Below are 18,660 nucleotides of genomic sequence, written 5' to 3' on the forward strand. Positions count from 1 at the left end.
GTTAGACAGCAGTTAAATATGCTGCATTAAAACAATGTTTTAAAAAATCGTTTCCTGGGTTAGCATCACAGGTAGGTTCTACTATGGTATCCCATTTTTACCACTTTTTACTCATAATCATTGAGGAAGACTAGAATTCTCACTAACCATAATAACACACCAAAAACAGAGTCCAATAGCACCTTTAAAAGCAACAAAGATTTATTCAAGGTGTGAGTTTTCAGATGGATGGGGCCATCAACAACTGGGAAAGTGTCTGGCATTAATTACTAACATGGACAGTTTTATTTCTCCAATGTTTTTATGAACTACAACTGAACTCAAAAGGACTGATTAGCTGTTTTAGCAAAGAATTAGCATATGGCATCATATGGCTTAATTTGGATATTATGACACAGTTTACTTATTTGCCATATTTTGCTTTTATCTTATATCTCCATAGTTATGATGGTTTCTCATTTAGTCTGAGGAAGAGTACCTGCACAAAAGCTTGAATGATTTTTTGTTGGTCTTAAAGGTGCTATTGGACTCTATTTTTGTCATGCTACTTCAGACCAACATGACTACCCACCTGAATCCATAATAACCCATTCAAGCTCTGGGACAAAATTCACCTTTAAGTCCCTGGCTATTAATAGAATTGCTCTTTTCTTATCTCTGACCAGTTCTCCAGCAGCTATTATACCATATAGCCTACGGAAAGCAGAAAGTAGTTCACCTAGCACCGCAGCAGAGAAAGCTACATGTAGAATTTTTACCCATCATGTTACTCCTAAAAGTTTTTCATTTTTGCTTTTGTAGGAAGAACCTGATAACTGTAGCCATGTGTCTGCAGCTACAATCCTGAGAACATTTTCCTGGGTGCAAGTCTCACTGAATAAAACAGTATTTCCTTCCAAGTATGCCTGTTAAGGATTGCTCTCTAAAAAGAGGGTTGGCCAAAGAGCCAATACTTCATTTCTGAAAAATGTCTCATAATCGCACAGTGGCTGTTATACAAAACTTTTCTGCACATGCTTAGATGGGCTCTTTTAGAGCTTATATTTCCCTGAAAAAGAGAAAACAGTCAAGTCAGAAGCCAACCCCAGCATAAAGCACCCCCATTGTTTGCCCCCACCAACAACTCCTCGTCAGCAACAGAACTTCCATTTACCTATTATGACTAACAGCTTTTGACAGGTCAAAGTCCACCTTTCAAAGAGGTGAATTCTCCAGGATTGCTGCGCTCTCTGTACTTAAGAGATCAGCCGCAATTCCGGCAGCTCTCCAGGCTGCCCCTGGAGATTGGTAACTGACAACTGGGTATTTGCATTGCCAGCCCCTCCTCTGTGGCATTCCCTTGCCCTGGAAACCTCCCCTCCTCTTTCCTACACCAGGCCGAAACATTGTTTCCGATTCAGGCTTTTAAGAGAGCCAGTTTGGTGTAGTGGTTAGGAGTGCGGACTTCTAATCTGGCATGCCAGGTTCGATTCTGCACTCCCCCACATGCAACCAGCTGGTGTTCTGACTGAGCAGGGATATCGGGGATCTCTCAGCCTCACCCACCCCACAGGTGTCTGTTGTGGGGAGAGGAAAGGGAGGGCGACTGTAAGCCGCTTTGAGCCTCCTTCGGGTAGGGAAAAGCGGTATATAAGAACCAACTCTTCTTCTTTTTTCTTAAAGAAAGCTGCTCATGTCCTACGCGGTGCTTTGATTTGTGAGCGGGCAGACCCATGGACAAGCGGCACAAAGCGTCCCTAGAAATGAGTAACCATCTCCTATGAAACGCACAGCCGAACAGCCGCGTCCCTCTCCTTCCTCTTTCCTTCCTTGCTTCGCAGCCCCGGGTCGGATTTCGCTCGGCTGCCTGCCGCGAAGAGTTAATCTCGGGAGGAAGGTCCGCGAGGCCGCACTTCCTGCGCGCAGCGCTCCCGCTCGCCACCCGCACCGGCCCCACTTCCTCCCCGAGACAGGAACCTCGCAGCGGCGCTCCTCCGCAACAGGCGGCTGCAACCTGTTTACACCTTGGCCGCTGAAGCCGCCGCCCCCTCCGCCTCCTTCCTCCTCCTCCGCGGTGCAGGGAGAGGGAAGCGCCCGTTGGCTACCAGCGGCGCTGCATCCAAACACGACGTGTCACGGAAGAGGAAAGCTCCGCCGCCGCCTCCCCCGCCGCGCAGCCCCGACCGCGGCATTCAGCCAAGCGGGATCCCTCCTCCCTCGCGGCCGCTCTTCTCGCCATGCCGGCCGTCGACAAGCTTCGCCTGGAAGACGCTCTGCAGGATAGCCCGCAGGTACCGGGGCTGGACGGCGCGGGCTGGGGCGGCTGCAGATGGCGGGCTCAGGAGCGCTCTTGCGGGCTGGCCGCAGTCCGGGGCGATAAGGCGTGCAGGCCGGCGGGTCTGTGGCTCTCGGGCTGCCTTCACACGACCGCGTTGCACTTGGTGGTGTGGTTAGCGGATGCGGGCTTCCTGGCAGGAGCCGGCCGTCGGCTTCAAAGCCCTACTGGAGGGGCATGCAGGCGTGTAGGTGCCCCAGCGCTTCCTGAGGCAGGATAAAAGCAGCCGTAATATTTTTCACGGGTCGCCCCTCGGAAGGCTGTTGGGGAATCCGGTGCTGTGGGGAGCAGGACACGTTACCATGGCAATAGCAAAAGACTGATTTTTGCTTGGCAATGCTGGGAAACTGCAACCCCCCCCCCCCCCAAAAAAAAAAAAAAAACCAAGGCAAAAGCGAAGCACCACATTGCTCCATTTTACAGGCTGGGCAGTCAGGAGCAATTGAAGCAGCGGCTCGAAGGCCGAGCATTGTGCAGAGATGAATGGGCCTGAAGGGGGATGGGCGGTGGCGGCGCATAGAAGAACTAGACCAAATCGAGGTCACGTTAACTTTTTGGCCAAGCGAGATGCGGTTGGACATTGCTGCCTTGGAAAGCTGGGGGAATCTTATTGGTCTGACTCTTATCCGGTTGCTTAGGCTGCTGGTTCATTAAAATACACACACCAAGAATAGCCATATATGGAATAATAATAGATAAGTAAGGTACACCCTTGATTAAAAGCTCACCATTAGCACCCCCTAACTGTGCATGTATTTCCTAGCAAACTGGTGGGGTGGGGGTGGGGTGTCTCTAATCCCTTTGCCAAACGACTGCTACTGCATGAAGGGTATGTTGCTCTCTTTTTTCCTCTTTCTTTTGCTGGGGCCAAAGAAGAGGTAGAATCATAGAGTTGGAAAGGGCCATATTGTCCACTTAGTCAAACCGCCCCCCCCCCCAGTGCAGGATCAGCCTAAAGCATCCAGCCGCTGCTTGAAGACTGCCAGTGAGGGGGAGCTCACCACTTCCTTAGGTAGCTGATTCCACTGCTGAACTAGTCTGACTGTGAACATATTTTCCTGATATTTAGCTGGTAGTGTTCTACATGTCGTTTAAACCGATTTCCATGGGTCCTATCCTCAGCTGCCAACAGGAACTCTTCCCTGCCCTGCTCCAACCTTTCAAATGCTTCAAGAGAACTATCAGCCCCCTTCTAAGCCTCCACGTCCTCCCCGAGACAGGTGCTAGGATTAAAAAGTCCTTACATTGAAGCAGGGCTTTTTCAATTCTCACCATGTCATTTTTTTCGGATCTTTCCCAGCCTTGCTGCAAAACAGGCTTTCTCCTGCGCTAATGGAGAAGGTGCAAGTGTCAGGTGACTCATCGCGATGGGAGTCCCTGCATCACTGGCCTGGCTGCTAATTTTGGGCGACATGAAGGCGTGATTAGAGGCCGCCGAGCACATCAAAAGCATGGGCCCGCTGTAGTCTCTGCTGCTTTGTAGAGCTGGCAAGGTCATGGGACTAATTGCTGAAATCCAAGGCATTCTTTCCCGAATTAAAAGCTGCACAAGTTTCCCAGAATTTCCTGGAACGTATCATGTAAATGTGTACATGTTTAGTTCTCCCACTGGAAATGCTGTTTTCACAAAAATTCAGGATGGCTGCCTTTGTCACAGTCAATCCGATGAGCCAAATGAGAATTCCTTTTCTACTTTGATAATCAGAGGCCCCTTGAAGTAAGGGAGAGCCTCCAAGGAAATAAAGGGACTAGAAAGCATATTTATGAAGCTAGCCATTTGAACTTAATTTGATGCCCCCCCCCCCAAGGCTGCATTTGAGTATCATTTGGAAGTGGTCAGTCGATTTAGTAAATGAAGTAAGCTTCATTTAGCTTCAGGCTACAGGTGTGGAATCTGCTGTTTGCATGTGTCACCATTGGTCTTTCAATAAATTTTAATCCTATCCTTACTTCAATAAGCACAGTACATCTTGCTTGGTGTCAGTATCTTAAAAACCTAACATATTAGGGCAGAAATGTTTGAGTCTTTTCCTGGAAATGCTGTTGACAGGTTATTTTTCAGCCTTTTATCAAATATGCAACTCTTCCAGGGTTCAGTCCAGGATAATGATATGCTCCTGGGTTCAGTTTCATGTATCAACGGGCCTAGAGATGTAGTAATTTGGAGAAAGTGGTGGGGTCGGGTTGAGTCTTAGTCAAAACTTATTTTAATTATCATGTATTACTTTGTTATCTGCTTCCCAGCCTTTATAATGGGGCAGACAAAAAGAATCAAAATGAGTGAAATTGCACTGAAAACAATTTCCACAATCTTCCAGTTTTCCTCTCCAGGACAAATGTCTATTTCTGGCCACTGTTCAATGTTCTCATTGTCCACTGTTGCAATTTAGATTTCAGGGGTTAGAGCTGGAGAAAACTTTTCCCACCTTCTGTTCAATTTCACACCGAGTTTGGTTTGTAGCACTAGTTATCCAACCTGTGTTGCTTAGTGCTTCTCCGAAAGCTCACTTAGCTTTTTCAATCAAGAGAGTTCAAGATGGATTTTCATGCTTCTCCCCCCCCCCCCCAGCTCCTGCCACCTCTCTGCCATGAAGGACTTATTTTTAAAATGATATAACTAAAGACCTTTTTAAAAGTACTATGGGTCTGATATAGCCAAAGTCAAACACTTTTGACATCTGTTATTTCAACAGAGGAAGGTACTTAACTTTCCCGGTTATTTCAGTTGGACTTAAATAGGATCACAGCTTTTGATGCATTGTTTCTATATTCAGAATCCAGGTCCTACCTCATTAGTTGGGGGTGGGGGAAGGAATGTTGATAGCAGCAGTGCATTCTTGAAATTTGCAATTGTGTTTTCTTCCTATAAAACATTACTTTATATGAGTTGCTTAAATCTTTAATGGGTTTGCCCAAGCAATACGTTATATTATATGGTATTATTTATGGGCTGGTATTGGTATGTGGAAGAGAGACTATCAAGGGACAGTCTACAAAGGAACCCAGTAGCAAACCACCTCTGCTTCTCACTTACTGTAAGAGCTCCTTGTCGGCCTCGCCATAGGTCAGCTGTGTCTTGGTGACACTTTACACAAGCACCCACTGACACAGCTCCTTTATCATTGCCCTTTTGTCTCGTCTCTTGCTGGCAGTCTTCCCAAAGCCATGTTACCAAAACTAAAATGTTCAGTTTGAGCACATGGTAAGCTTATTAGTATTTGACATTTCCTTGGGGTGGAAAAACAAACCTGTACCTGGCAGATGTGCCGCAGAATTGGTAAGCGTAAGGAAGTGACAGCACATTTGAAATGCAGCCTGATTTCTCTTTCCTTCACTGTCAAGCTGTTGAAAGCTCTGATGCATGATTGATGAAGGTGGTTTTATGGTCTCAGAATTATTGGTACAATCTATTAGCATCCACAAAGAGCTTTGACCAGAAAGCACAAGAAGCAATGCCACACGTGTATCTTTGAGGAACTTCTGTTAGAATCAACACATTGTTATTAGTTGGTGTAGTGTATTAGATGATGATTAGGGAGAACTGGGTTCAAATTTGTACTCAGCCAACATGCTGGGCAAGCCACTGTATGTTGAAGACTAACTTAATTTTGTTGTTGTTGAAGTCAACCTTAATTAGTTTAAATGATTACATATTTTTTGAAGACATGAGATACTGCCAAGTCCAGTTTTATGTTGCATTCACTTAGAATAATACAATTCGAAACTCCGTGTCCATCCTCTAATTTGATTTCTGCATTTTATATTCATATTAGGCAGGACCTCAATACCTCCCTGATATGGTGCTCCATGCTGACCAGTTTGCCTACTCCTAGGATTCCATTGATTACAGAAATCTACTCTGGCTGTCAAGGCCCCACCCCTGGTGCATTGTGACAGTCTTTTCATGGGTGTGCAAGCAGCTCCTTTGGGCAGCAGCTGGGAAATGGCAGATTCATACAGCCTGCTAGAGGAAGCTTGTGGCAATGTCGAAACTTTTTTTGGGGGGGGGGGGAATCAAATAGAAATAAGAAATAAATTATAATCAGGGAGTGATCCCATGACTATTGCCTTCCTCTGTGTTTCTGTTTTGAAACTACTCAGGTCATCCTTATCCAGGCATTTCCTGTGTAATCAATTAATAATCATCTTCAATTATGCAGCATTTAAATAACTGGCGATCCTCCTGCTTGAATCATCATTGTAAATGAGAGAGCTCACTGCTATTAACTTTCTGGGCTTTACAGGTTAGGATCTCTCCCTGAGGGCTTCTTAATTCCTCACAAAAATAGCAGTGTATTCTCCATGTGCTTCATAGAGAGGCATCTTGTCTTTCTGGATGGAATATACGAGAAGTGAATGTGATTTTGGAAGTTATGACAGGTCCTTACTGTCTCTGATATGCACACAGTTTTATTTTAAAGGGAGAGAAAAGTATTTTCTTTAGTTGTGGTACATAATACGCTGCAGTACAGGCAGCAAGCCTATTACATTTGCAATATATGAATTTGGAGAGTACGATATGACTGACCTTGGTTGACCTTGGCCATAAAGTAATATTATTATTTAATTTATAGGTCACCCTTCCCCACATGCAGGCTCAGGGCAGCTTGCAGTATATCAAATGATGAAATAATTAACAGGAGGAAATTTCAAGGGAAGAAGAATTTTCCTTCCTCCATCTCTATGTAGTCTTAACAAGAAGAAATGAACTGTAGCTCACATAAGTTTTATTTCAGTGCCATTTTCATAGTTCAGGTGTCTCTGGACAGTGAATTACCCAATGCCACTAGGTCTATCCATTGTGCTTCTTCCCACCGCCACCCCCCTCGAGTTGGGTTTTCTAGACAGAGAGTCTTAGCTTCTCTTTGGCGGTTGGATTTAATTCTAGTCTAGGATTACACTAGGGACTTCAAGAATAGATACTCAAGTTAACCTGAATGTTTTAGAGTAAGTCCACAGACAGCTACTATACGGATGACTCCCTCATAATGTATCCTGGTCCTAAACTACCAAGAGAGATGTGGTAGGCCCATTTGGGGGCACAGCCATGAAGATGTGCTGTGTCTCTGTTGGGCTGCAGAGAGGAGAAGAATAACTGAAATATGCATAATCCTCAATTCTCCCTATATTATCCATTAATATTCCTTCTTGGTAACCATGGATAGCATCTGAGAAGCAGTTTTCCTTCATATGCGTGCAGTCACCATGCAGTGGGAATTGACTGTAACACAGTGCATCTAAAAGGGGATGGAGGTGCACATTAAAACCCATAGCAACCACTCAGCCAAATCAGGCATGACTAGGATAGTGTGTGTGTGTGTGGATCTACATATTTGCTCATTCAGGTGTGGCAGGCAGGTGTCTAGTTTTAAGAGAAAATGGAGAATGTATATGAAAGATTTGTAAGCTCCTGATTTGAGTCAGAACTAATGGCCTTCCTTCCTTCCTTCTTTCTCTCCCTCTCTCCTTCCTTCCTTCCTCCCTCCCTCCCTCCCCCCCCCCCCCTCTCTCCCTCCTTTGGAAAAATTGCTTGGATCCAACACATAATCACAAAGATTAAAAGTACATTTAAAACTACCACTTTAACAGTGCATATGCTCAGTAGCTAGGATTCAGATCTCTTGGAGTGCCTTGTGGAATAATTTTGTCATGCAGCCTTGATGGAAAGCCAGGAGGGTTGCAGCCATTCTGAGTTCTCCCGGGGGGATGTTCCACAGTCAGAGGGCAGCTACTGACAAAGCCTGGGCTGTTACAGGAGAACATCATAGACAGAAGTGGCATAACCAGTAAGCCCTGCTCCACAGGAACATTTGTTTACTTATACTCTTATTTATTTACTTAACCTTTCTCCTCAGTGGGGACCCAAACCAGTTTACATCTTTCTCCTCTCTTCCATTTCATCCTTATAACTAGTCTGTGAGTTGGATTAGGCTGAGTGATTGTGGCTAGGCCAGGCTCATTCTATGCTTCCATTGCAGAGTGGGTATTTTAATCGGAGTCTTTCTGAACCTGGGTCTTTCTGCTTCCATTGCAGAGTGGGGATTTGAACCTGGCTCTCTCAGATTTTAGACCAACAATCTAACCCCTATCCCATTCTGGGTGATTTTAGTCCAGCAAACTAACCCCTATGTGATGCTGACGGTGGTGGTGGTGGGGCTCTTATATGGAATACTTTGACTATCACTTTTCTGCTGTATTAAAAAAAAAATAAAGTAAACCTGTTTTGTGGGCTGAGCTCTGACATAGGTTTATTTATTTCAATCTGCAGGAGAAATACTTACATGTTTAGTTCTAGTATGGCAATTTGCTTTGGGTGAGGCGATAGCGATTTGAGTAATCCCGCTGATATGCATGATACATTTTTAGTGCATCGCTCTCTAATTTTGGAAGCCAATCACAATCACTGTTGGTTGTGAACGTTGTGGTCTTATTACTGTGTTGTTTTAAACCGGGTAGTTTGCCTTGTTCCTTGGAGATAAAGTGGAATAAAAGACAGTAAAGGGACAAGAGTCCAAGTATAGATATGGACACATGAAGCTGCCTTATACGGAATCAGATCCGTGGTCCATCAAAGTCACTGTGGACTATTCAGGCTGGCCGTGGTCCTCTGACACCTTTGGCAGAGGTCTTTCACCTTTGGCAGAGGTCTTTCACTGCTAGATCTTTTAACCTGGGACATGCTACGTGCCAAGCAGATGTTGTATTACCAAGCCACCACAGTGAATTATACTTCAGAAGATAACAGTTGATTCAGAAAGGGTAAACATGAGTGGGGATTGGGCAGATTACAAGGTCAGATGTCCCCTCTCTTTCCCCTTCAATGTTACATCTCCTTAGGCCAGCCTTTCTCAACCTTTTTACCCTTGAGAAACCCCTGAAACATTCTTCAGGCTTCAAGAAACCCCAGAAGTGTTGTGATCATGCAGAATATGGTTGGGAAGCAGAGCTGTCTACACGCCCACCCCGGGGCCCCTCTCCTTCCCACCCCTCCGAGCCCATCATTGGCCATTTGAGGAGTGAGTCATATAGGGTCATAGCACTTGGTAAATGTGTAACAAATGTTAAAAATATAAAATATTAATGAGCTCCCACCCATTCATGAAACTGTTCCAGGGCCCCCAAGAAACCTCAGGGTTTCCTGAACCTGGTTGAGAAAGCCTGCTCTAGGGGTTGCTAGAACCTGCCTAGGAAAATAATATGTAATGTGGCCACCCTGTGTACAAATCTCATGGCAATTGGAGGATGTTAGCCACCAATGAATCCTCCACATTCAATGATAGCAAATTTATGGATGTTGACTTTATGCACACCTTAGTTCCCCAGTTCGTGTGCATTCAGCCAAACAGACCTGTTCCCACATGGCCTACATTCTGAAATACTTGCTTTTTAACATGTTTGATGGTGGCATGTGAAAGGGGCTGCCATGTAAATTAACCCTCCTTGTCCAGTGCTCTTTGCAGATTGTCAGTGGGTGGACAGAAGGGATTGTGTAGGTGCTTGGCTCTTGTGGCCATTTCCTCCATTGTGAAGGAGATTGCACTAGATGACCCTGGAGGTGCCTTCCAACTCTATGATTCTGTTCTAGGAACCTTGGTCTCTATCTGTAAAATGAGAATGATAATAATTTACTTTATGTGAACCTTAGTGAGGGGAAGGACAGATTCCTCCATCTGCCCATTTGGGCATTGAGCTGTTTGGGAAAATTTGGCTGTAATCAGATGATGGACTTCTGCAAGCCTCTTCTTCTCCATCCCACACTTCATTCATCATCATAAGGGTTGCTAAAATTTGGAGCTTCTCCGAAAACATCTCTTGATATGTGGTTCTTATAAATATTACTAGCGACTGTTTTTACTGTGCTACAGCTTTGTTTTCTGGGGTAATTTCAGGGGTAATTTTATTCCCCCCCCCTTCCATTTGAGTGTTACTGTTACCTCTCTTGTTTTGTCAGACTCGCTCTTTGCTGAGTGTGTTTGAAGAAGATGCAGGGACTCTTACAGACTACACCAATCAGTTGCTCCAAGCAATGCAGCGGGTTTACGGCGCTCAGGTAAGTAATTTTGTCTGTTTTCTTCCCTTTCAAAGTATTGGAGGCAAACCTATGAGATGGGTGGACAGTAACTGGTTGAATTACGGCTTGATTACCCCCTTCTTTCATGTAATGCTGATGCTGGAATCACTTAAGCTAATTGAATACCTTGCTGGGTTCATTATGTTAGCATTATGTACATACTGGAGACACTCCATCCTTTACTATGGGGAAATTTCTCCTCCTATGGGAGATCAATTTTGGAAGGCTATGCTTCTGAGGATAATTGGTGAGACCACTGGATCGGTACCTAAGCTCTGCGCACATGACATTTAGATTCACAGGTAGAGTAGGACTAGATGTTCTGGCTCTCACATCCATTACTCACATGTACCTGAGTATGTACAAATTATAGGTTCAGTCCCCATATGAGAAAAATGTGCAATGGAGGAGAGCAGACTAGCTTGGCTGTCACTGGGCAGTGGGGCCAACTTGTCCATGCTTTTTGTGTTTATGCATTGGCCTCATGCCCCAATAGTTCAGTAACCATTGAAAAGGATTTCAAGCTGCAGAGATCTGCTACAGCAAGAAGCTCTAGGAACATACATTTGTGGGATAGAACACTCCTCGTTTTCTTTCTCCAAGATCATGTGTGTCATCACATTGAGGCCCAACCCTGCAAGTGTTTTGATTTGCGTTGCATGTTGTCACCAATAACTAGGTTGTTGAATCAACTCCCACAAACTGACATTCCAAGTAGAATGTCTGGTGCTCATCTCCTCGTGTGGCACACCTGCCAGACCGAAAAGCATTTCTGTTTGTTCCTAGACTTATTTCCAAAAGTTGCAGTGGGACCATAGTTGTTTGAACAACTGCCTGCTTGCATAATTGGAGATATAGATGGGTTTAGGAAGCAGCTTCAAGTTCAGTATAACTTCCTTAATTTTATGATTAGGTAAGTGGAGAAGGCAAATTATTTTTATAGTGCAGACTCACATTGTGGGATAGGTTTTTTCCCCTAGTTGCCAAAACCATGACATGCTTAATTTGCTTGTATGCTCAACATAGTTTATGGAATGGGGGGCGGGGAGCCCTCTAATGATGCTGAAATAGCCATCGAGTGAATATTAGGCAGGGCTGGATGGGGAGCAGTGAGGAATTGTGGGAAGGAAAAGAGCAATTTGGAATTCCTGCCACACCCCATAATCTCCCCCTCCAGGGTTCAACACAGGTATGAGAAGGGTAATTTTCTCTCCTTCTTTTTCCACTTTAACTGACATCAGCGGCTCTCAGAGTTATGCATTCTTGTAGCATGCTCTGTCTGCGTCAAGCTATTGTGTGTGATTAGAGATTCCTTTAGCATTAATTTACAAAGTCAGCTTTTTCTACATTCCTAGGAAGTCCTCTATGTCGAAACCTCTGTTTCCTGGGAATGGCCTGTGTTTGATATCTGCATATGGGCCCGCCGGCATCCTATAGTACAGTGATGAAATGACAGTGTGAGTGTATAGGCTCAAGCGATTTCTTGAGAGCCAGTTTGGTGTAATGGTTAAGAGGCGCGGCCTCTAATCTGGACAACTGGGTTTGATTCCTCACTCTTTCACAGGAAGCCAGCTCAGTGACCTTGGGCAATTCACGGTTCACTCAGAGCTCTTTCAGTCTCACCTACCTCACAGGGTGCCTGTTGTGAGAAGATAAAGGCAAGGAGATTGTAAGCCAGTTGAGACTCCTTTGAGTAGTAAAAAGCGGGATACAAAAAAACAGCTCTTCCCCTTTCTCTCTTCATTCCTATTTGGTATTTTATATATAAGGAGCCTCTTGTGGTGCAGAGTGGTAAGCAGCAGAAATTCTGTCTGAAGCCGTCTGCCCATGAGGTTGGGAGTTCGATCCCAGCAGTCGGCTCAAGGTTGATTCAGCCTTCCATCCTTCCGAGGTCGGTAAAATGAGTACCCAGCTTGCAGGAGGGTAAATGGTAATGACTGGGGAAGGCACTGGCAAACCACCCCATATTGAGTCTGCCATGAAAACGCTAGAGGGCGTCACCACAAGGGTCAGACATGACCCAGTGCTTGCACAGGGGATACCTTTACCTTTTATATAAGGATACCAGCAAACTGAGAACCTGGAGTTGCTTCCCATATTCATAAGCCTGTATATCACCTTTTTGACCATGGAATTGAGTAAATAAAAGTGGTGTTGTGAGATGTTGGGAGGTATCTTCGGGAATGTGATTTGTGTTTGCGGCTTCTGCAGGTGGGTTGTTGTCAGGAAAAGGTTTTGCTAAAAGAGGCATGCAAATCATGTGGCACTTGTATTAGCACAGTCCCAGTCAGATGTAAGCATGTGCTGATGTGTCACTGGGTTGGTCCTAAGAAAAGGTACCACATATGTTTTGTGTGCTTGGTTTTTTTTTTGGGGGGGGGGGGGGTTGCAGCGTCTTAAAACAGGATAGCTTGTTTCTGAATTAACCGTAAATCCAGATTTGAATGCGGCCTTCATTTGGAGAGCATCTCGGGCAGCAGAATGTTGATGCTGAAGTTGTGATGCTGATCTGAGGAAAATGAAAATTGACTTCATTTGCTAAAATACTGGGATTGTTTCTTCTGAATGTGTAAAGCTTCTCAGCCAAAGTGGAATGTGTAAGTGAGCAGCCTGTTTTGGAGAGCTTGTAAAGTGTGAATGGAGGTGAGGCCTACTGTGGCAGGAGCTGTGATCCTCCAAAAAGCAATAATAGTCAGTGGCACGGAAGTAATTGTGGTTTTTACCATGCTGGTATAGCTGCTGATCAGAATTTGAGCCAAAAGGAATATGTACACGTTTCTTCTTCTTTTTTTTTAAATGCAGTTTACACAGTATTCTGTTACATGGTTAGGTTACCGAATCTATTTAGGTACAGAGAGAACAAAAAAGGAAAGCTTGTGGGAATTTCAGGACTACTATAATTACTGAGGCATAAGCTTTTACCGGCTGGTGTAGACTTCAGGTGTTGAGGGTGGGTCTTTTTTCCTTTGTCAAAGAATCGGTGAATTATAGAGTTGGAAGGGATCTCCAGGGTCATCTAGTCCAACCCTCTGCAATATGCAAAGGTGGTGGTGGGGTTTTTAGAAGTTTTGATTGTTTTATTATAAACTATTTGTTGTAGGCCACCGTGAGCTGGTAGGCCCAGGAGCGGCAGCCTAGAAATGGAACAAGAAATAACTAAAAAAATAAAAACTCACAACTATCTGCCCACCTGCAGTGACCCCAATTTCATGCCCAGATGATTCCCCTCCACCACCACCCTCCCAAACCAGAATTCCTGGCCTGGAGGAAATTTACTTCCTGACCGCAAAGTGGCAATCAGCGTATCTCTGGGCATGCAAGAAGGGGCCCCCAAGAGCCAAGCACTGACACAACCCTTCCTGTCCACCCACTCACAATTTGCCTAAGTTTATAGAATCAGTATTTCTGTCAGATGGCCACCTAGCTTCCGCTTGAGAACTCATCCTCTTCAGAACAAGCCTGTTCCACCGAAGAGCTGCTCTGTCAGAAACTACTTCCGGATGTTTAGCTGAAAATTCTTTTGAATTAATTTCAACCCATTGGTTCTGGGGCAACAGAAAACAACTCTGCTCCCTCCTCTACATGCCCTTCAAGTACCTGAAGATGGCTATCATAAGTTATTTTCTCTCCAGGCTAAACAGACCAAGCTCCTCCCTCAACCTTTCCTCATACAACCTGGTCTCCAAACCTCTCACCATCCGTTGCTGAAAGAGCCTTAACACCTTGGGTGCTCACGTTCCATGCAGTCCTCAACAGAGTTACATTCTTCTAAGCCCATCAACTTCAGCAGGCTTAGAAGCTGTGCCTCTGTTTAGGATCGCGCTGTTATGCTATTACAGTGACATGCAAATTAAACTTAACAACGACCAAAGCTGTGAGGGTGGGAAAGGACTTGTTTGGGAGCTGTTTCTCTTTGGTGTGATTTTCCTGCTTCAAATCCTGCTTGTGGATTTGCTTTACACCTACAAGGCAAATGACTGCTAATGAAAATAAATAATGCCCAGGGCACCATTTCAGGTTTGCTGGTGAGGAGGGGGTTGAGCAAGTCCTGTTCTTGGATACATGCAAGGTCCGGTTCAAGGTTCAGTTAGAAAAAAGAGAGCGAGATTGTGATTATATGCAATCTATTACAGCCAAGATTTGTGCTTTTTTATCATTACCCATATACTTCTCCCCCACACAAGCTAAGGATACTAGCACAGGATTCTAAACAGGGAAGGAGAAGAGTCTAGCTTCCTTAGAGCTGCGCTTGATGGCCACAGTAAATAAAAGGAGTCCAGTAGCACAAGACCAACAAAGATTTATTCAAGGTGTGAGCTTTCGAGTGCAAGCACTCTTAGTCTGAGGAAGAGTGCTTGCACTCGAAAGCTCACGCCTTGAATAAATCTTTGTTGGTCTTAAAGGTGCTACTGGACTCTGATTTTATTGTGCTACTACAGACCAACACGGCTACTCATTTGAATCTGTAAATAAGAGGATTAATCTAAATGTGATTGTGTGAACTTCAGTAATGAGACACCTTTTCTCTTTGTAGAATGAAATGTGCCTGGCAACACAACAGCTCTCCAAGCAGCTTCTAGCCTATGAGAAACAGGTATGTCATGGGATGTCTGTAACCTGAGCAGTGGCCAGGTTTAGCAGGTTAGAACTGAACGGATGATGTGGCCAAGGTGAAGAAGAAGAGTTGGTTTTCATACCCCAGTTTTCACTACCTGAAGGAACCTCAGAGTGACTTACAGTCCTCTCCTCACAACAGACACACCCTGTGAGGCTGAGAGAGCTCTGAGAGAACTGTGACAGGCCCAAGGTCACCCAACTGGCTGCGTGTGGAGGAGCGGGGAATCAACCCCAGTTTTCCAGATTTACAGCAAGCTGGCTCTCCATGTGTATTTCCTTTAGTTATAGACAGGCGTCAGTGGGAAAATGTGCCTCAAATTTTTACCTTGCTTAGATGGCATTGATGGATCTCTTCTGGTCTTTTGAGGTATTGCACCAGGTTAATTCCTGAAAATTCTAGCCAACTCCATGCATTTGGTAGTTTTTTTGGCCTTACAGGGATCTGATTAGTCTCCTTTATACTGCTGTTTCATTTTCAACTGCAAATGTTGTGCAGGCAGAGGGCTCCCCTTCATTTTATCCTATGCATGTAAGTCAGCCATTGACTTGTATGGTGGAAACAGGGGGCTTGGAGGTAGAGCATCTGCTTGCTTGCAAGAAGCCCCCGTTCAGTCTCTGGCATCTTTAGTTAGAGGACCAAAGACTGCAGGTATTAGGAAGGGCTTGAGAACTTGGTTTGCCTGGGACCAGCTGCTGCCAGTTGGAGCAGACAGAACTGAACTGGGGGGGACAAATATGAGCTGTGTGTTTTCATGCATGTATATCAAAGGCATTTTCAAAACAACAAGCGCACCTTGGATGAGGCTAAGCGTGCCTTCTATTATTCCAGGACTCTTGCACTTATATGTATGCACTAATATGAAGTTATGAAGGGAGGGACAGCACTCAGATACTAGTGGAAGTGTCCCAAGACTCACTGTTGCTGCTCCAAAAGCCATTATTCTGCAGCTATAGAACCTTCAAAGGGAACCTCCAATGTGAAACTGCATTAGATTCATTAAGAGATACCATCTCATGAATAATCTGTAAAATGCCTTAGTCATTAAGGGTGTAAATGCAATTTCCCTAGACTTGCCAGGCTAGTTCTCACCAGTTACTGCTGCTGCGAATCCTTTATGCCTTTTCTTCAGAACATCTGGATTTTAATCTGGTGACATTTGACATGGTACTTCTTCCATTCCATGAACCTTTGGCTTTACTCTTTATGATTTTTCCTCTTCATAATCCTGTCTATTTATGTAATCTGATCAGCGAAGACCCTGGTATGTGCATTTTAGTAAGTACTGTAAACCAGTGAGGTTCAGCCCATTGGTTTGGGACTTTCAAGTAGATTGCAGATATGAGTTGCGAGCTTCTCTACACTGGCCATTTATGTTTTTTTTTGGGGGGATAAGGGTGCTGTTCTTTCGGCCTCTGTGCATGCACACCTACAGGAGCAACAGGCTGATAGGGTGAGGTTATTTCAGCAGTGGAGATAATTCTTCTGTGGCTCTGCTTCTTGATGTTTTCCTCTCAAAGATGCACCACCTAATATGTGGCTTGTGTTTCCAGTCCTTGCTCTCTTGGTCTGCTGTCCACATTCCTAATGCTCCTAATCTGGGGTCCCTTTCTTCCTTTCTCATGACTCTGATGTCACAAGCTTGCAGCTCAGTGACTCTTGGGTCTCAAAATAGTGGAGACCACCATTCTAGTCAATGAACACTTCACTCAAAAGCGAAAATTTGTCAGTCTTGCAATTGCCACAAGACTCCTGTTCATTACTGCTGCCACGAACTAATATGGCTGCTTTCTGGAATTCTGGTGTCGGTGGTGAGGGGAAGGCTTCCTCCATCCTTGACTGGCTTTGATATTACAGCTTATTTTATATCGTCTCTTAGAATTCAGTGGGAGCCACAGAAGATTGATATATTTTTCTCTTGTTTGCCATGCAGAATTTTGCCCTGGGTAAAGGGGATGAAGAAATGATCTCTACTCTACAGTACTTTTCCAAAGTTGTGGATGAGGTAATTCAGGTGGCCCAAAACTGCTTTCATAGTCTCTCTCTCCCTGCTACTAGTCTGCTCTGGAAATGCAGAAACAGTGGAACCATGAGTGGTTGATAGAAAAGGGCCGCAATTACAGCTCTGTTGAAAGGAAGGGTCAAAACAAGCAGGGAGGCCGGCAGTATTTAGATGTTGCCTTTACATGACAATAAACCTTGGACCTAAATGTGCTGATGCATTTAAAGGTACCCTGCTGCTCACAGAACCAAGGCTGTGGTTTGGATTTTACTGAAGGATTTAAAATTGACAATATGAAGAATGTGTCTTCGCTGGGCGATCGCATTTATTTTCCTCTATGGGTCCCAATCTGACTTTGTACTTGAATAAGGAATGATTTCACAGGGCTCTGGCTGAGACAGGAGCACTCAGCATCTGTTTCATTTAGATGGGGCTGTTACCTGTGCAGAGCAGGTTGTTGCCATATGCAGGTGCTCTGCCTGAATAGCAGCCGACAGCCAAACTAAATGCTTGGGTTTTTAAAGAGGTGGCCGAGGAAACTCAGGGTCCTTGCAGCAGCTGTAGGTACTGGCTGGCAAAAAATAAGGAATCACCTTTTGGGAATCAGAAACCTTCCCTGGGGGAACAAGAGACTCTATCCCACAAGCTGTTTTCCTGCTCCAGGAGAGTGCCGTGGGGGAGTTATTTCCCCATTGTAGTTGTCCCATGTGCTGGGGGAGGGTAAAGAAACAGTCCAGCTTCAGTGTTTGCCAAGTAAATATAATTAAGGCTGTTTTAGCTTTAAGGCCTCTCCTTTAGTAAACAGGTCAGTTTGGGAAATTGAGTATGTTCTTGCTGTGTTGAAGGTTATGATTTTTTAAGAACCAACCACATTATACTTCCTTATTTTGTCCCAGCCTAGTGTGCCTGCTCCTCTCTTCATTCAGCCCCATATCCTCAGAACAACCCTGTGAGGTAGGTTAGAATGAGGTCTAACAACCGACCAAAGGAAATAGAAGCAAGTTCCTCGTACCTTTTCGTTCATTGTTTGAGGGATATTGGAACTTATCTGTTATAGGGCAATTGAACATCTGGCAGAACCTAGTTTTGCAGACAAGTCTGGCTTTGAAGTAGAAATGCAAAATTTCCAGAAGTTTTGAAGCCATGGGTGGGCGATTAAAAATATATGTAGTACTTATCAAACCTAAACTACTCTTACTGATTTAACAACATAATGCTTCTTTTATAACAGCATATAAAACTGTACTTTTGGTACATCTATGAAATTTAAAAGTATAAATGTCTTAGTTTTCTGTAAGAAAAACTGTAAATATACCCAGGACTTCAGAAAGAATTGCAGATTGCTGCACACTGTAAGAAGGTGGGAGGTGAAAGCTATTTGTTCCACTTCTTGTCTTTTGGAACCAAGCTTGAGGGGGTTCATGCTCTGCCCTTGGAGAATGGAGGTGATTTTATCTTCTCATCGGAAACATCTCCTGTCTTTCAGCTTAATGTTCTGCATACTGAATTGGCCAAACAGCTCGCAGACACAATGGTTCTCCCCATCATCCAATTTCGGGAGAAAGATCTCACAGGTAAATATTGGTTCTTCTGGGTAGGTCTTTGTTTCTTTTGATATTTTGCTATGTGATTTTCATTGAGAAGCTGCCAGTGGGAAT

The 18,660-nt window shown here is 44.5% G+C and overlaps 1 protein-coding gene across 2 annotated transcripts in view; it reads left to right on the forward strand.

Annotated features, from left to right (window-relative positions):
• Nucleotides 1–1,980: 1,980 nt before the first annotated feature.
• Nucleotides 1,981–18,660, forward strand: part of APPL2 (adaptor protein, phosphotyrosine interacting with PH domain and leucine zipper 2) — a 38,138-nt gene continuing 21,458 nt past the window's right edge. For both annotated transcript variants that reach the window (XM_077339715.1, XM_077339716.1), the window contains exons 1-5: nucleotides 1,981–2,270; nucleotides 10,266–10,364; nucleotides 14,920–14,979; nucleotides 16,934–17,005; nucleotides 18,489–18,576. In XM_077339715.1, the coding sequence (XP_077195830.1) occupies nucleotides 2,217–2,270; nucleotides 10,266–10,364; nucleotides 14,920–14,979; nucleotides 16,934–17,005; nucleotides 18,489–18,576 (373 nt within the window). In that variant the 5' untranslated portion in view covers nucleotides 1,981–2,216. The remainder of the gene's footprint in view (nucleotides 2,271–10,265; nucleotides 10,365–14,919; nucleotides 14,980–16,933; nucleotides 17,006–18,488; nucleotides 18,577–18,660) is intronic.

The sequence above is a fragment of the Paroedura picta genome, chromosome 5, assembly GCF_049243985.1.
Source record: "Paroedura picta isolate Pp20150507F chromosome 5, Ppicta_v3.0, whole genome shotgun sequence".
Lineage (NCBI taxonomy): Eukaryota > Metazoa > Chordata > Lepidosauria > Squamata > Gekkonidae > Paroedura > Paroedura picta.